Consider the following 17,325-nt stretch of genomic DNA (forward strand, 5'->3'; position numbering starts at 1 on the left):
TTCTTCTGCACTTTTCGCAGTTCTACAATACGATGTCTTGCCTCCCTTGAGGCAGGACATCCTAAACCAGCTCTACAGCCAACAGGTACCTGCTCACCTTTACCGAAGAGAAAGGCATCTAATTGATCCTCTTGGATCTCTGCTGATCCTCTTGGATCTCTGCAGTTTTCAATACCATCGACCATGGTATCCTTCTGGGCTGCCTCAGAAAGGTGGGATTGGGTGGCACTGTTTTAAGTGGTTCCACTCCTACCTCTCTGGCAGATTCCAGATGGTTTTGATTGGAGACTGTTGCTCTGCAAAGTGAGAACTGGAGTTCCACAAAGCTCCATACTGTCTCCAATGCTCTTTAACATCTACATGAAACCGCTAGGAGAGATCATCAGAAGGTTTGGTGCTGGGTGTTATCAATATGCTGATGACACCCAGATTGGAACATTGGTTCACTTACCGTGAAGGCTTCTTCTGGTTGCTAGAGTCAAGGCCATCTCGATGGGTTAACCCCCCTCATGTGCTCCAGGGCAGGACTATGATAATTAGCTGTAAGATAGAAGCCTCTAGAGACTGAGGGGGATGACCCCGCCCAGTTCTTACAGGCCAAGTTAGCAAAGAAAGACTGCCATATGATTCAAACAGTTAGAACAAGTAACAATGAAAAATATGAATACAAACAGAATGAAAAGTAAGATGTGACAGCAAACCAACAACACATCCCCTGCAATGAGGGATGAACCAGCAATAAGGGAAGATCCCCCAGGAGAAAATCAAGAAGCAACCGGCCGGGTGGGCCAAGATGGCCTTGACTCCAGCAACCGGAAGAAGCCTTCATGGTAAGTGAACCAATGCTCTATTCTCGGTTGCTGCAGCCAAGGCCATCTCAATGGGACATACCAAAGCCTGTACGTTGCCAGGGAGGGAGTGCTCTTAACTACTCCTGGGGAAGCACCCCCTGAAGCAACTGTCTACCAAAGACCGCCTGTGCAGAGGTGTAAATGTCCATCTTATAATGATGTGTGAAAGTTGATGGGTTTTTCCAGGTCACAGCCTTACAGATTTCCTGGACTGGCACATTGGTCGAGAACGCAGCCAAAATAGCTGCCACCCTCGTAGAATGAGCTGTTACATTTGATGGAGGCCGAACATTTTGTGTCTCATACACCAGAGCGATACATGCCCTTATCCATCTAGCAATAGTTTGAGAAGACACTGCCTCGCCCATCGATCCTGGTAGGAAAGACATGAACAGGGAGTCGTTCTTACGAAAGGATGCTGATCTGTTGATATAAGTTTTAAGGCAGCATTTCATATCCAGTTTGTGCCAAAGTTTTTCTTGAAGATATTTTGGGTGAGGGCAAAAGGAAGGCAAGTACACGTCTTGTGACTGATGGAACTATGATGACACCTTGGTCTGGACGAAGGGGTCCAGTATCAGACAAACTCTCCATTGTAAATATGCAGTAGGCCTTGTGTACAGATAGGGCTCTCAGTTCTGACACACACCTAGCCGAAGTGACAGCAATTAGGAATGTCAGTTTGAGGGACAGCAATCTTAATGGAATTGACTTTATGGGCTCAAATGGGGCGTACTGAAGAGCTCTCAACATGGTATGTAGACTCCAAGACGGAAAACGGTGTGACGTCGGTGGAGATAACAATGTCGTTCCTCTCAGGAAATGTCTAAGAAGGGGATGCGAACGATCTAACCTTCTAGAGATGCCGGGGATAAGGCCCACTAGTGAAGCTGCCTGCCTTTTTAGCGTGTTAGGTCTTAACCCCTTATCAAGACCCTCCTGTAGAAATAGTAGGAGATGGTGGATTGTAGTTTGCCTTCTGGGGACACTGTGATGTACTGACCAACGTAAGAATGCCCTCCAGGTACATTGGTAGACCCTGTTTGCTGAAGCTCTACGGGAAGTGAGAATTGTGTTGGAGACATTATCAGGGACGCCTTGGTTCCTCAGGACCTGCCGCTCAGTCTCCATGCGGCTAGCTGTAACCAGGCCGGGTTGGAATGTTTCACTGGTCCCTGTGTCAGTAGGTCTGGAATGATCGGAAGAAACCACGGCTCTGACATGTTCAGATGTAGCTCTGTGAACCAGGGTCTCCTTGGCCAGAAGGGAACTACTAGAATGACCTCTGCCCGCAGGACCCTGATGCCCGCAGGACCCTGATACGGCTGACCCAGAGGCGCATCAGGACCCTGATGCGCAGGACCCTGATGACAGTAACGGGGTCGGTGGAAAAGCATATAATACCCCTGGTGGCCATGCAGCCAGCATAGCGTCTGTGTCTTCCACCATCCTGCATGGAAACCTGGACAGAAACCATGGCAGTTTTGTGTTCTGGGGTGTGGTAAAGAGGTCGATTACTGATATCTCCCACCTGCGAGATAACTGATGGAAAACGTCTTCATTTAAAGACCACCCTCCTGGAAACAGGTCCTCCCTGCTGAGCCAATCGTCCAGACAGTTCAAAGCTCCCTTTACGTGATGTGCCACTAGAAAGGCCAGGTGAGATTCTCCCCATGTCATCAGTAGGGTTGCCTCCTTGTGTAACGATCGGGATCTCGTTCCCCCCTGCCTGTTCACATGGGCTTTTGCTGTTGTGTTGTTGTTCTTTACCAGAACGTTTTGCCCCTCAAGATCTGTTGGAATTTGCTGAGTGCCAGGCAGATGGCCTGCAGCTCCACCCAGTTGAAGGAGTGTTTCTTTTCCATTTTCAACCACTTCCCCTGAGCCGAATGATGTTGGTAGTGTGCACCCTAGCCTCTGTTGTTGGCATCGGTTGTTACAATAATCCTTGGAAGGTCCAGGAATCTCTTCCCTTCCAACAGGTTCCTTGGTGAGAGCCACCAGGGAAGTGAGTGGCGCATCTGAGTTGGCAGAGTTAGGAGGAGATGTCGTTTTGTGGCAATGGCTGACTGATATGAAAGAAGGAACCACTGGAATTCCCTGAGGTGAAACCTTGCCCAGGTCACTGCTTCCAGTGTTGCCACCATCAGACCGAGAAGTCTCGCTAATGTCAAGAGCTGCACCGCCAGTGACGTGTAGGCCAGAATGACTTCTGAGTGTAGTGCCCGTAAACTGTCCTGTGGGAGGAAGAGCCGATCTTGTTCAGTGTCTATAACGACTCCCAGATGTTGGATCCTGTGGGACGGATAGAGCTGGCTCTTCTTGAGATTTACTAAGAAACCGTGCTCACATAGGGTTCACAGTGTGATCTGACTTTGTCCAGACCTTCTCTTTGATTGGATCAGAAGATCGTCCAAGTAGGCGAATATCCTGATCCCCTGAAGGCGGAGGTGGGCCATCAGAGGGGCCAGGACCTTTGTGAAGACTCTCGGAGCGGACAACAATATATGGGAGAGCCATATATTGGTAGTCCACTCCCACATATTTCAATATTAGAAAGACCCGGCTGCTGGGATGTATCGGAATGTGGAGGTAGGCCTCCTTTAAGTCTACTGACATCAGGAAGTCCCTGTGGTGTAGGGATTCCACTAGTGACCGCAGTGACTCCATCTGGAAACTTTTGTGGCGTACCCACTTGTTTAGGTACTATAAGTCCAACACTGCTCTTTTGGAACTGTTCTTTTTGGAGATGGTAAAGAGAATAGAATAAATGCCCCTCCCTTCCTGGCCGTGAGGAACATGCTCCACTGCTCCTATATCCATGAGATGTTGAATCGCCTTTTTTTGTCCTAAGTGCTTGAAAGTAGAGTTGGAGCGTGGAGTGGGAAGGAATTTGTGTGTGTGTGGGAGGGGCATTCAATTCTATTCTGTAACCCTTTTGAATTAGGCTTAAAACCCAGCTGTCTGTCGTGGATTGCTCCCAAGCATGGAAGAAGCCTGACAAGCAACCCCCCAGGATTGATAGATCTGAGTCATTGTTGCTTGGAAGTTTTTGTCTGGGTGAAAGCCTGTCTGTTGTTCCCCATGCTCCTTGCTGGAAGCACTGTTGATTCCATGCCCCTTGCAGTGGTCTGAAGTCCCTGTCATGACCCCTGTAGGGGGCCTGAAAGGAACGAAAGGGCTGGAAGAGCCTTTTATAGTTTAGTTTTTCCGACTTGCAGGGAGCTGAGGGCATGGTTTTCCTCTTGTCCTTAGACCCCACGAGCACCTCAAGTGCTGTATCACCCAATAGTTTTGTGCCATTGTATGGAACTGCAGTTAAGTTGGTCCTAGACACAGAATCCACCTGCCAGCTTTTTAGCCAGAGGTGTCTCCTGCCCACCACCATGGCAGCTGACGCCCTGGAGGAAAATCTGATGGAGTCCAATGTGGCGTCCGCCACAAAGGCCTGGGCCTTCTGAAGCTTTAAAAGTTGCTGGGGCAGATGTACCGGGTCACTAGGAGTCTCACTGAGCAAGTCATCAAATCATAGCAAATTAGCTCTGGCCACCATTGAAGCTGCTGCCGAAGAGTGGGTTGCTAGTGATGAGTTGTCATGGACTCTTCTTAGGGCAATCTCCACCTTCTTATCTGATGGATCTTTTAAAGAAGCTTCTCCATCCCTGAGTAGCAGGGACCCGGAAATCAACTGGGCCACCGGGGCGTCAGTATTTGGGGGTCTTTAGGAGATCAGAAGACTCCTGCTGAAAGGAGTAGAAATGGGATGCTGCTAGGTTTGGCCCCAGGAAAGGCCAAATCCCCTTTAGCCATTTGAGTAGATTCAGGTGCTATCTTAGCCTGTAGACCTATGATTGTTATCACCTTGGTCATTAAAGGATTACAATCCTCAGGGATGAATAAATGCTGTGAGATGTTGGTGGATTCAAGTTCCTCTCCCCCCGACCACTCCTCCCCTTCTTGTCTGGAAGGACATCAGGGTCCTGGTTGTCCTTGCCCTTGCCCACTTGGTCCCCTTCTATGTTGCCTTCAAGTTCAGGGATAGGGGTTTTTAGCTTTTCATGACCAGTGGATCTAACGTTCAAAGGAGTGGGGTTCCCAGATTCAGGGCCTGATAATTCAGAGGAGCGATCCTCTTTATCATAATGTTTCAGATCCTTTACCATCTTAGTATGTGACCTTTTGGTATGTTTCTTCTTCCTTTTTACTTTTTTGAGGGAAGCGGGAGGGAGGAATCAGTAGATGAGGACTCCCCCAAGGAGGATGACACTTGCTTACGCTTTTTGGACTTTTTATCTTTCTTAGGGGGTTTAAGTTGGAGTACTGTCTCAACAATAGTGTTCTTAAACCATGCCTGCCATTCCAGGGGAACTGCTTTAGGCAAGCTAGTGGCCAGATTGGAGGGCCCCGCACTTGGACCACCCTTCCCTTGGAAAGAGCTCACCAATTCCTCTGGTTGTCCTTGACTATCACTCTTGGGATCAACAGTGTGCCGCTTCTGCGATTCCTGAGGGCCGCTAGGAATTTTTGCGCCCTTTTTGTCGCGCCCACCATTTTGGAGAAGCTGCTGCTTGGAAGAACGTGGCGCTGCCATTGTAGCCTTCTCCGTTAAAGCCTTTAACTCCGCCTGAGCTGGGGGCGGGTTCGCGAGCAGGCTGCAGCTCCACAATGGGGAGATCAACTGCCAAGCCCCTGAGGGAACTCCTGGCTTCCAGTCCTTGCCGCAGAACTCCAAGTTACTCGGCCCGAGGGCAGGGAACTTGAGGCGGCAGAGCTCTGTACTGCGCCAGGCAGCTCTTAAGGTGGCTGGCGAGGGCAGTGTTGACGAGGGAGAGAGGAGGCTCGCGGGTGGTGGTACCCTTCGTCGCGCTGGGCAGCTCTGAAGCAGCCGAGGTGGATCCAGTCGGCAACAGAGCTCCAGGGGCTCCTGAGTTGCAGGGGAAATTACCCCCTGCCCTCCCAGTGGGGACACAGACGTTAATAACTGTTCCTGCATGCTCCATACAGTATAAGGGGGGGTGACGGAATAAGGGAAGGCATAAATGCAGGGGGGGAATATATATATATATATATATATAGAGAGAGAGAGAGAGAGAGAGAGAGAGGCACAGAAGGGTAGAAGTGGATTGAAAAGGTTAACAGGAGAGGTGAAGAACAAGGCAAAAAATAGCAGAAAATATAAGTAGATAATGAGGAGAAGGAAGAAAGTCTGCCTGGAGCAATGCAGGACTGTAAGAACTGGGCGGGGTCATCCCCCTCAGGCTCTAGAGGCTTCTATCTTACAGCTAATTATCATAGTCCTGCCCTGGAGCACATGAGGGGGATAACCCATCAAGATGGCCTTGACTGCAGCAACCGAGAATTACTTCTCCATGTTGACCTCATCAGGAAATTGCATATCTTCCCTAAATGCTTGCTTGGAGGCAGCAATAGGCTGGATGAGGGATAACAAACTGAAATTGAATCCAAATAAGAAGGAAGTACTGGCTGTGGGGGGTCGGGACCCAAGAGATGATTTAGATCTGCCTGTTCTGGATGGAGTCTCTCTCACACACACACACCCTGCTGAAAGATCAGGTACGTAGCTTGGGAGTGCTCCTGGACTAAAAACTCTACCTGGTTTCTCAGATTGAGGGGGTGGCAAGGAGCGCTTTTTATCAGCTTCGGCTGATACGTCAGCTATGTCCATTTCTAGAGATGAATGATCTTAAAACAGTGGTACATATGGTGGGAACCTCCAGACTTGACAACTGTAATGTGCTCCACGTGGGGCTGCCTTTGTACGTAGTCCAGAAACTACGTACAGAATGTGGCAGCCAGATTGGTTTCTGGGATAACACAAAGGGACCATATAACACCAGTTTTATATGCACTGGCTGCTATGTTTCCGAGTGAAATACAAAGTGCTGAGCTGGCTGGTTGGTCCATGTAGAAGCAGATCGTTATCCGCAGTCATGTAGCAGTGCTGCTAATATATGCTGTGGATCAGATTCTTGCTTGGTATTGCTGTCCTGACACTCCAGTGCCATATCTGACTTGTGCAAGATTGTGCAGTGTAGTTATCTATTGCATTTATATCCTGCCCTTCTTTCATCATGGAATTCAACTTCATATGTGAAGTTTCCAGGAGGTCACCCCTCCAGGTACTGACCAGATCTAGGCCTGCTTAGCATCAGCAAAGTGGCTATATCACATGCCCTCAGACCATGCCCTGGGGCCCACTATGTAGCCATTTTATCCCAATTTCCTGAAATGACACAACTGCAAAGATGGAAACGTCCTTGCTCCCTGCTCTATTTTGCATCTTGCACTTTTGTCCACAGGATCAGGCCATTACATGCATAGGAGATTGATGCTAAATTAGTTGTGGTATTAATATGGAATAGTCACTTACTATAAGATAAATCCTCTTAAAACAATACATGATATAAAATGCATGGCAACGTGACATGAAATCTCTGTTAGAATTTGCTTGTGGTTGATCTGCAAAAATTTTTCTGGTTTGTCAGTGAATCTGGCTCTTCCGAGTTCATGACAATGAGAAACCGAGACTAAGCAACTGGCAGCTTCTGTCTGCCAGATCTGCTCTTTCTGTTTCAAGAGATGGATTACAAAACTATGTCAACTTTTATTTACTGGAACACTAGGCTTTTAACATTCCATCCAACAGCATGCAATCTAGATACATTTGAGTGATTTAGAACCATACCACGTTTCATTTGGACAGTTTCTTCTCCTTTTCCTTTGCTTGCTCAATCTTCTTTTCCTGGCATCTGATCATTGTAGACATTGCTGAAAGCAGCATTGAGAAAAGTGTTAATCCCTTGCAAGAAGGGAAAGAAACGTGAGCTGGAGTGTGGAGTAACCTTCCCACACCCCTCAGTCCTAGGTAACTTCTTATTTTTGGATTACAACTCTCATTATCCCCAGCCTTTGATCATTGTGGCTGGGGATGATGGGAGTTGCAGTCCCCAAACAACTAGTTATTCAAGACTGCCTTTTGGCATTCTATACTTCTCAAGCTTCTGAAAAGTCTAACTGCTGAAAAGTCAGATGGTGAAACTGAAGATGGTGGCTGCTTCTTGGGGCTGGGGGAGAGGGGAGCACAGAGGAGGGAGCCAGGAGTAATCATAGCAGGGGCTAAGGACTATCCAAAGAAGTGCCAGCTCACCATATCCCCTACTTCCCCCCCTCATTGTCTAGATCTCTGTATTTTGCCAAGATTTGCTAGAGGCATTAAAAAATAATAATAAATTAAAAAAAACCACCTCCCAGCAAATGCTGGAGAAATCCAATGCCTCCTCAGGGCTTGAACAGGTAGCTGCATGAGGAGTAAAGGACTGGCTTCCCTCTGGAAAATGGGAGGCTGGAGAAAGGTAGCCAGGGCTACTACCTGTTCTGAACTCCACTTGCTTGCAGACCGAGTACTCCCATTTGGCATACACATCTCAAGAGAGTCTGCTCAGCCTGCCTAGAAGGTCTCTGGAAATCAGATGACTGGGCTGGCCTTTCTTACTGGCTACTGGACAAAATAGGTGCCTGTAAGCTATTCTGACTTCTGATTGGTTAGGGGCTAGCCTGCCCATCTTAAGTGGGGGGAAAGAAAAGAAAGGTACATCCTGACTGGTGCCGAGGCACTAAATGTGCAATTTGGGTAGTGACTAAATAATATGGTAATTACTTCATTTGGGGGCAATGGATCCCACTGAATACCCTAAGAGGAAGGAAATGGCTTTAGAAAGGAATTTAGGGGGGGGGAGAGACCAAGAGCCAGGTCCATCTATTTGTAAGCAGAGAAAATACAAAAGCATCATTCAAGCAAGAGAGACAGACACACAGACACAGAGGGAAAGACAGAGAGGAAGAGATGGCATGTTTGGTGAGAGAATGAGGGGCTGGCAAGGAGGAGGGGGGCAACACCCCCTCTGCCCCAAATGAGGAGCCTCCTCTGCATTTATGAAAGGTGGGACACATGCATTCAAAACAACAGAGAGAGGAAGGACATGAGAAAGGAAGAAAGGAAAAGAGATAAGAAGGCAAGATAAAATTCTCCTGCCGGAAAGCCGATGAAGTGCTAAGCTCAAGCGTGTGTTTCTAGAGCAGCAGGACAGAAAAATCTGAAGGGGGTTCTCTCTCTCTCTGGGAATATACCTAAAGGGTACTGCACACTACGTGTTGGAGATTCCAGCAAACAGCAATCCCAGACTAGTGGGATACATGGATTCAGACTGGGCCGAAGACAGAACAGACCATAAGTCCACAAGTGGACAGCTGTTCTTGTATGCAGATGGAGCCATAAGCTGGGCTAGCCGCAAGCAGTCACTTGTTGCACTCTCATCCACAAAAGCAGAATATATTTCTGCAGCTGAAGCATGCAAGGAAGCAGTGTGGATACACCAGCTACTATCGGACTTTGGGATTGAGGAACCAAAGCCCACAACAATGTCTGAGGATAACCAAAGTTGTATCTAGATCTCCCAGATGGAGAAGATGAAGTCTTGAACCAAGCACATTCCCATAAAGTAACGCTATATTTGAGACATGCAAGACAAAGGGGTAGTTGAGTTGGAGTACTGCCCAACAGAAGAGATGGTGGCCGATGGATTGACTAAGCCATTGCCCAGAGACAGATTCCAGATGCTTCATGAGAAGACGGGAGTTGTGAGCCAGTGCGGCAAGCAATGAGAAGGGGTGTTGGAGTTCTAGTACATCAACCTTTTGCACCAACTATCCTAATGATCACTAGGAGCATTGGGAGCAGAGGTAGCTAGTGAGGGTCTCCTTACCTGTCCCTGCTTGCCTCTACTCTATGACCCTGCCTTGACTCCTCAGGTACTTCCGGTAGTGAGTCAGTCCTCTTCCTTTCCTCCTAGAGAGAAGATGGAAACATCTCTCTCTCCCCCTACCTATTCATTATGTAGTTGATAGATAGGATAGGTCTTTCCTATCTCAAATGTACTTCACCAGTAAATCAATTTAGTTTAGACCCTAAGTGATCTCCATGCGTGTTACTCTAAATAGCTGCAACAACTAAACTCTGCACTCTGTAACTGGAGTAGTAGCTTCCTTGGTGCTTTGCTAAATAATCACAAAACCCCAACATTCGCTCCCTCCTCTGAGGTCTCTAGAAGTTAAACCTGAGAGCAGAGAATGGCTGCATCTTGTCTCTAGGGTTCATGTAGGAAAACCCATGCACATGAACACAAAGGCCCCATGCAGGGTGTAGGGTGCTGCTTCACACATACTGCAGCTGCCAAGATAGGTTTTGAAAACAGTCGATAAAGATATCATTGGCAAAGCATAGTTAACAAGAAGAACAAGCACCCTCTGGGCTTTTAAATCACTGGAGGACAGGGTATGTATGGTATAACAAAGAATGCAGCATACAATAGATGGAGCAGTCCCTTGATGTGTCACACTGGGAGGGGTGGGGCTTGTGCAGTGTGTTACAAACACGGCCCTGTTTTCATCTGTGAAATATCGGAGGGTACATTTTAAAAGGTCAATATGTGGCATGGGGGAAGTGGCAAGAATAAAACTTGGACCTCTGGGATCAGTGATGTTACAGGTACCAGCCAATCAGTGCTAGCAACAACAGTGCAACCACCTACCCAAACAGCATTCACAATCACAACCATTACACTGCAGAAGGAGTTTTTTAAAAGAACATTGCACTAACCACAACCGGTTATTTCTCCACAGTAGTCTTAAGCAATCAACCTTTGCAGTCTTGGATGGAAAGACATAAGAGGTGACAAGAAAAGGCTGCCAGTCTTAACTTGTCGCCCAGCACCCTCTTTAAAGCTTGAAGAGGGGTGAGCTGAGATCTTGGGCTGTCTCTGCACAAGTGTGGGCTAAAGGGTGGTAATCCTTGCATGGAAAATAATAATAATAATAATAATAATAATAATAATAATAATAATAATAATAATAATAATGATTTGATTTCTATACCGCCCTTCCAAAAATGGCTCAGGGCGGTTTACAAAGAGAAATAACAAATAAGATGGCTCCCTGTCCCCAAAGGGCTCACATTCTAAAAAGAAACATAAGACACACACCAGCAACAGTCACTGGAAGTACTGTGCTGGGGATGGATAGGGCCAGTTACTCTCCCCCTGCGAGGTACCTATGTGCTGATGAGGTACCTATGTATTGATAGCAATGTGCAAGGAGTCCAGGAGTATTCAAGATATTTTAACTTCTGGAATCTTTCAGGCACTATGTGCTTCCATACCTTGGTTTTTCAACTGTAATGTTTCCACCAGGTTTTGCAGACTTTCCATCTTGTTCTGCAATTTCCTACATGTATTTCCATTGGAGTCTGCTGTCTGAGTGGCTAGGGACAAAACACCAAATCAATGAAATTGTCAAGAGAGATAAAGAGCACACTGATCCAGCAGCAAGGCTGCCACGCAGCTGAAGGCCCTGGAATATGGCCAGCTCAGAATGGAGTTCATTACTGGTGTCATATTAACACTGTCCAATGGTGGATGTGTTGATCTTAAGAAGATCAGCACATTTATACTTGCAAAGCCCAAGTCATTTCAGGGGCCAGCCTAGATGGAACAAGGCAGCCGTCCACATGCATAGCAGACAGGAGTTGTTCTACCCCTTACCTGGAAAGGAGTGGGAGAGGGCAGCAAAACCAGCCACCACCCCCTTACCTTGCTTTGCTCTTCTGCTTTAAGGAGGTTTCTCCCAGCCTGACTCTGATGCTGCAAAAGTGAGCTTAACTGGGAGAAAATTGCTCAAAGCCGTTTCCTGAACAGAGCAAACTCTTACTTTAAAGTAGTTATGGAAAGAGACAGATTTGCAAGCACTGGCCAGCAGGTGACACTATAAAAATCGTGCAAGCTCTGTGCTGTGGCCACGGAGTCAGATTCCTCTGTGAGGGAACATGAGAGCCTACAGCTTCTTATAGAAGAGGCTGGCCTGTGAGTGAAATGTTATTAAAAACTGGTGCAAAAGCTTTCAAAAGCCCACACATTACTCACATCTGGAAAAGCCCTATGAGAAGAAGGATCAACAAGTTCTGGTAAGGACTAATTTGCCTAATTTTTTTTCACTCTAATCTTAATTGATAATTGCCATCTTCACAAGTTAGTCCACTTCCTCCTCAAATCACGCATCTTCCATCTTGAATTGGGGTGGGTGACATCATCACAAACTATGCCTCTGAGGCGTCCCTATGGGTCACTACAACTGTATCAAACTTGGTCCAAATTGGTCCAGGCATTGTGAAATTGATAGGGACACACACACACACACACACACACACACACACACACACACACACACACACACAGATTTCATAAGCTTTTGCTTAAGGAAAGTAGGCTAAAAAGGCGTGGAATAGGAACGGGGCAGCAAAAGGCTCCACATCTTCTGCCCATTGACTAAAGAGCCTCTAAGCTCCAGATCCTGCCAGGACTGAGATCATCATCAATAAGTCTTTAATAATCTTTATAAAATGTGTTAAATAAATAAATAAGTCTGCAGGTGAGGCCCAGTCAGGACTGGCCTCTCCACAAAGTAGCATGAAGCAGACGCTTGGGGCAGCAGATTCCAGAAGGATGCTGTTCTATCTCCAAACTCTGTCATTAAAAGAAATGAGTTCTGGTCCAGACCTGAAAGGCCTGAATTGGACCCAGACTTTTCAGCTGCTTTTGTGTAAGAATAGTGGTGGTGGCTATTGTATAGAACTGGGGTTCCCAGCCTTGCACTACAACTCCCATCATCTGCAGCCCTGACTGCCTTTGGGGCTAGGGATGATTAGTGGTGTGCATGGTTTTTGTCCAGCCCCATGGGAAAGACTGCCGGACCGGTCCAGCGGTCCGGGGACTGTGACTTTAAGCGGGGGGGGTGGTGGTGGTAGTACTTCCCCCTGCCCCCGCCGCTCTTCCCCCTCTGGCGCTGGTCCGTTGAAAAATCTTCTTGGGGTGGCAGAGTTCCTCCCTGCCGCCCCTGCCCCCATCGTTGTTAGTTAAGGCTTAAAAGAGACGAGCGCTAGCGGCTGCCCCAAGAAGATTTTTCAACGGACCAGCGCCAGGGGGGAAGAGCAGCGGGGGGTGGGGTAAGTACTACCACCACCCCCGTTTAAAGTCACAGTCCCCCCCTGCCGGACCAGGGGGGACTCCGGACCATGCACACCCCTAGGGATGATGGGAGTTGTAGTCCAACAATGTCTGGAAACCCAAGGTTGGGAACCCCTGATGTAAAGACTAAGAGCATGAACCCAAGGCTCAATTCACAGCTTAGTGATGACCTCTTTTGACTGACCTTAGGCAAGCCATTAGCAATTAACCATTTTTCCTCACCCCACTCCAGCCATCCTGCAATCTCTCACACACAAATAACAACATTTCCCTATCTAAGGAGGTTGCTGAGATAATATACACAGAAGCGTTTTCAGAGTTTAGGAGAAGTACTACATAAATACTAGTAATTATTTTTCATAAGGATTAGCTGCTCTTTGGATGGAGAGGAATGGAGAGCTTGAACCTTGCTCCCCAGCCCCCACCCAAATATTGAACATCTCAGGAATTCATAGATTAAGTTTCTCCAGAATGCTGGTCTGAAGATGAAGAGCTCTGAAATGGAGGTTGATGCAGAAGAGGGGGAAGAGCAGAAAATATAAGTGGCTGCATTCCTTTTTCTCAATAGTTCAGCAAGGAGAGAGACAATTAACACTAAAAGATCCATATTTCAGAAAGGGGAAGAGATGTGTACATTCAGAAATCAAGCTTTTAAGTTCCAAGGTGAATGCTGTGAAAGTGATCAAAAGCAAAATATACTCACAAGATGTGAAAGATTCAAAAGCAAAATATACTTACAAACACTGGAGCCGAAGGACATTTCTGGTTTTGAACTTATGCCAAAAGACATTTCTGGTTTTAAACAGCTACTGAAGGACACTTCGGGCTTTGGACAGCTACTGAAGGACACTTCGGATTTTGAGCTGGTGCCAAAGTTTATATCTGGTTTTGAGCTGGTGCTGAAGGACATACCTGGTTGTTTTAAAAGAAAAAGACACAAAGAACAACAAAGACAATGTGGTATTTTTACAGTGAAATGATAAGATTCAAATATCAACATCAGCACAAATGGCTACCTCATATTTCAGGGTGCACATGCCAAACCTATCTGCCTTAGATGCAGGGGACTCCACAAAACATCTCTTCGTATTTCCTTAGGGCCAAACATTACAGTCAGAAATCCACGCTAGCCACTGAAATTACACTTGCTAAGGGGTACCATCAATCCTAATGAGAGATGCTCTATGCATATGTTATATCCAAATTGCATAGAAGCCACATGAAGTGTACATATAGCTCTTGATCTGAATGTGTGTATTTATTCACAATCCATTCCACATGCATATAGCAGTACATGCTATCGGTGCTCTGTATTTTTGACAGGCCCAGTGCCTGTGCTGACATGAACGTATGCACAGTAATCAACACAAAACTCAATTGTAGGTGCATGCAGACACCTATCCATGCATAAGACGTAACAAAGGAATAGTGCAGGCAGGGCTGAGTATCATACGCTTGTTTGCAAACATATTTGTCCCCACTTGTGGCACTGGCTCACACTTTACATTGTACATTTTAAATCTCTCAGATATTAAAAAAAACCCACAATGTGTGAATTAGCCACTAGTCTTTAGGGCCTACTGTTGCAGAGGCTGCTTCTTAATGACAAAGCATTTCCAGGGCACTTCAGTACCCAAGGCAAAATATTATCTTCTCCTCCTGCCCAGTCACCATGCTGCTGCTACCAGAGTGGCAGCAGACCTTCACTGGAAGCAGGGCTCATCAAAACTTGAGCCAGAAGAACATTTTTTGTGCACAGTGCCTTTTTCCTTCTATGTGTCGTGAGCTGCATGGATAGAGCACTCTAGGAAAAAACGTGGATGAGGCTTCAAGAGACACTGGCTGAATATCCAGGATTTAAATATTTCATAGGAACATAGGAAGCTGCCATATACTGAGTCATACCATAGGTCCATCTCGCTCAGTATTGTCTACACAGACTGGCAGCGGCTTCTCCAAGGTTGCAGGCAGGACTCTTTCTCAGCCCTATCTTGGAGATGCCAGGGAAGGAACTTGGAACCTTCTGCTCTTCCCAGAGCGGATCCATCCCCTGAGGGGAATATCTTACAGTGCTCACACCTCTAGACTCCCATTCATATGCAACCAGGGCAGATCCTGCTTAGCTAAGGGGACAAGTCATGCTTGCTACCACAAGACCAGCTCTCTTCCCCTAAAGTCTGTATCTTGCCCGGTCCAAAACAGCACTTAGTGGAATAAACAAGAGAACAAACATACAACTAAATATGGGGCAGAATCCAGCATAAAATCCCCCCCCCCACTCTAACCAGCTCCCCATTCATTTCACTGGTGCTTGGACAGGAGAAGTTCACACTCGGCTGTGCTGTGCCCATAAAGTCTAGTAATAGAAAATAAAATTTAAAATAAATAAAGTTATTAGTTTTTATTAGTAAAGAAAGATATTTCCTTTGTTTAAAACCTGTTCACAGAATGCACAATTCAAAAGTTTAAAGATAATTCGCACAAGCATTTTCTGTCTGGCAGTTACATGGTGACAGTTTTGGAGTGGGTGGGATTTGCGTCTCCCAGATTAGTCTGGTGAATGCTCCAGTGGGTGCCGAATTCATGACTTATATCATGGATCCATGGGCCATGGAGAGGCTACCAAGAACGTAAGAGAATGTCTTAGAGAACACATTTAAGAGAACATCTTCTTCACTATGAACCACACCACCCATTGAGATAATCTGGAGAGGTTTGTCTGTAGTTGCCACCAGCTCGTCTGGTGGCTACGCAGGACAGGCCTTCAGTCAAGATGCATTTGTTCACCCAGGCTTTTAATTAGATATTGTTTTAATTGTGTTTTTAATAGTTTTAACATTTTACATTTTAACTGTTTTAATGTTTTTATCTTTTTATTTGTTTTTATTGTTTTGTTGTAAACTGCCCAGAGACTTGCGTTTGGGGCAGTATATGTGTTAAATAAATAAATAATAATAATAAAGAAGAAAAACTATCAAGTTGCCCTTATCATTTGCACTTGGTGCATGGAGGAGTGTGTTTGTCACAGGAGAGTGTGTTTCTGGCTAACCTTGGGGATCATAATGGGACAAGAGTCCCACAACTGACTCCAGGAACAGTGATACTGGCACACGCAATGCAATACACTGTGGGCAAAACCTACCCCAGAGAAAGGACTGATTCTCACAACCAACGCAGCCTTGGCAGCCACGGGGAAAACAAAAATAACAAGCAGTCTTTGCTAAGCCAGCTGGTCATGAGAAACAGTCCACATTCACCAGATCTGGTTCGAATTCAACGTTTGGCACACAATGGCCCATGTAGAGCTTTTGGGTGTTTGTCAGGCATGCCAAAAGCTGAATCAGGGCTGAGTACCTTCCTTTTGCATCCTTTCCCCTTTCCTCACATTATTGTCTTTTAAGATTCTCATGTCTACAACAGTTAGTGTTTTCTTGAAGCTGCTATGGGCTGGGAAAGTTATATAAGACTGCACAAACTTTCTCTTGTTTCAGTGAACCTATGAAGCTTCCTTTTACTGGGTCAGACCACTGGTCCATCTAAAAAGCAGTGGCTTTCCAGGCACTCAGGCCAATATTTTCCCCATCACTTGTTACCCGATTCTTTTTTTTTTTAATCTAGAGCTGGAAGGGATTGAAGATCCCTTATCTTCTGCATGCAAAGTATGTGCTTTGCCATTGAGCGATAGCCCCTACCTATTAACTGCTGCTTTGAGGGTTGCTTGTCTGCAGGACACTTACCTCTACAGGCGGCTGAGGCTGCCCTGTCTATGGCTTCCGAGGGCTCTTCTCTATAGCTCTTCTTCAGACTTGAGCGACGTTCCATAGAGGGTCCAGAAGCTGCCTTAAGGTCATCCAGTGTAGTCGTTAACAACGAGTGCACGGGAGACCTATCTTTGTACCTCTCCTCTGAGGACAGTTTCTTTGAAGAGGAGTAATGAGGAGTGGAACTGAAGATGGCTTGAGCCATTAAATATAGTAGAAAGAACATCAGAGCAAAGAGAAAATTAACTTTGGTTTTGGAAATCACTGCTTGCACTGAGATTCAAAGCATGTTAACAATACACATTCCCTCGGCTCGTTGGCCGTTCAATTATTTGTCTACTCTCTTCCTACATTTATATACCAATTTTCTCTCAAAACACTCAAAAGAAATTTAAACTAACAGCTTCCCAGCTAAAAAAAATGAATCAAAAGGAAATATAATCAGGGGAGAGGAGAAAAAGCAAATTCAGATTCATACTGCAAACACACATTATAATGAAATCATGCAATGACCAGGTGGGATAGACAATGTAGGAGACAGTTCTGAGAAGGGGGGAAGCCTACGGAGTGAGATGTGCTCTTTCTCACCTATTCCTCCAAGGCAACCAGTTGGAATGG

The 17,325-nt window shown here is 46.2% G+C and overlaps 1 protein-coding gene across 11 annotated transcripts in view; it reads right to left on the reverse strand.

The window, feature by feature from the left end:
- The window catches only part of CCDC158 (coiled-coil domain containing 158), an 89,873-nt gene that overhangs the window by 6,605 nt on the left and 65,943 nt on the right, over positions 1-17,325 (reverse strand). For all 11 annotated transcript variants that reach the window (XM_053255414.1, XM_053255412.1, XM_053255411.1 and 8 more), the window contains 4 exons: positions 16,684-16,902; positions 13,685-13,858; positions 11,086-11,187; positions 7,558-7,640 (listed from right to left, as the gene is read on the reverse strand). In XM_053255414.1, coding sequence (XP_053111389.1) covers positions 7,564-7,640; positions 11,086-11,187; positions 13,685-13,858; positions 16,684-16,902 — 572 coding nt within the window. In that variant the 3' untranslated portion in view covers positions 7,558-7,563. The remainder of the gene's footprint in view (positions 1-7,557; positions 7,641-11,085; positions 11,188-13,684; positions 13,859-16,683; positions 16,903-17,325) is intronic.

This window comes from Hemicordylus capensis, chromosome 5 (assembly GCF_027244095.1).
Source record: "Hemicordylus capensis ecotype Gifberg chromosome 5, rHemCap1.1.pri, whole genome shotgun sequence".
NCBI classification, from domain to species: Eukaryota; Metazoa; Chordata; class Lepidosauria; order Squamata; family Cordylidae; genus Hemicordylus; species Hemicordylus capensis.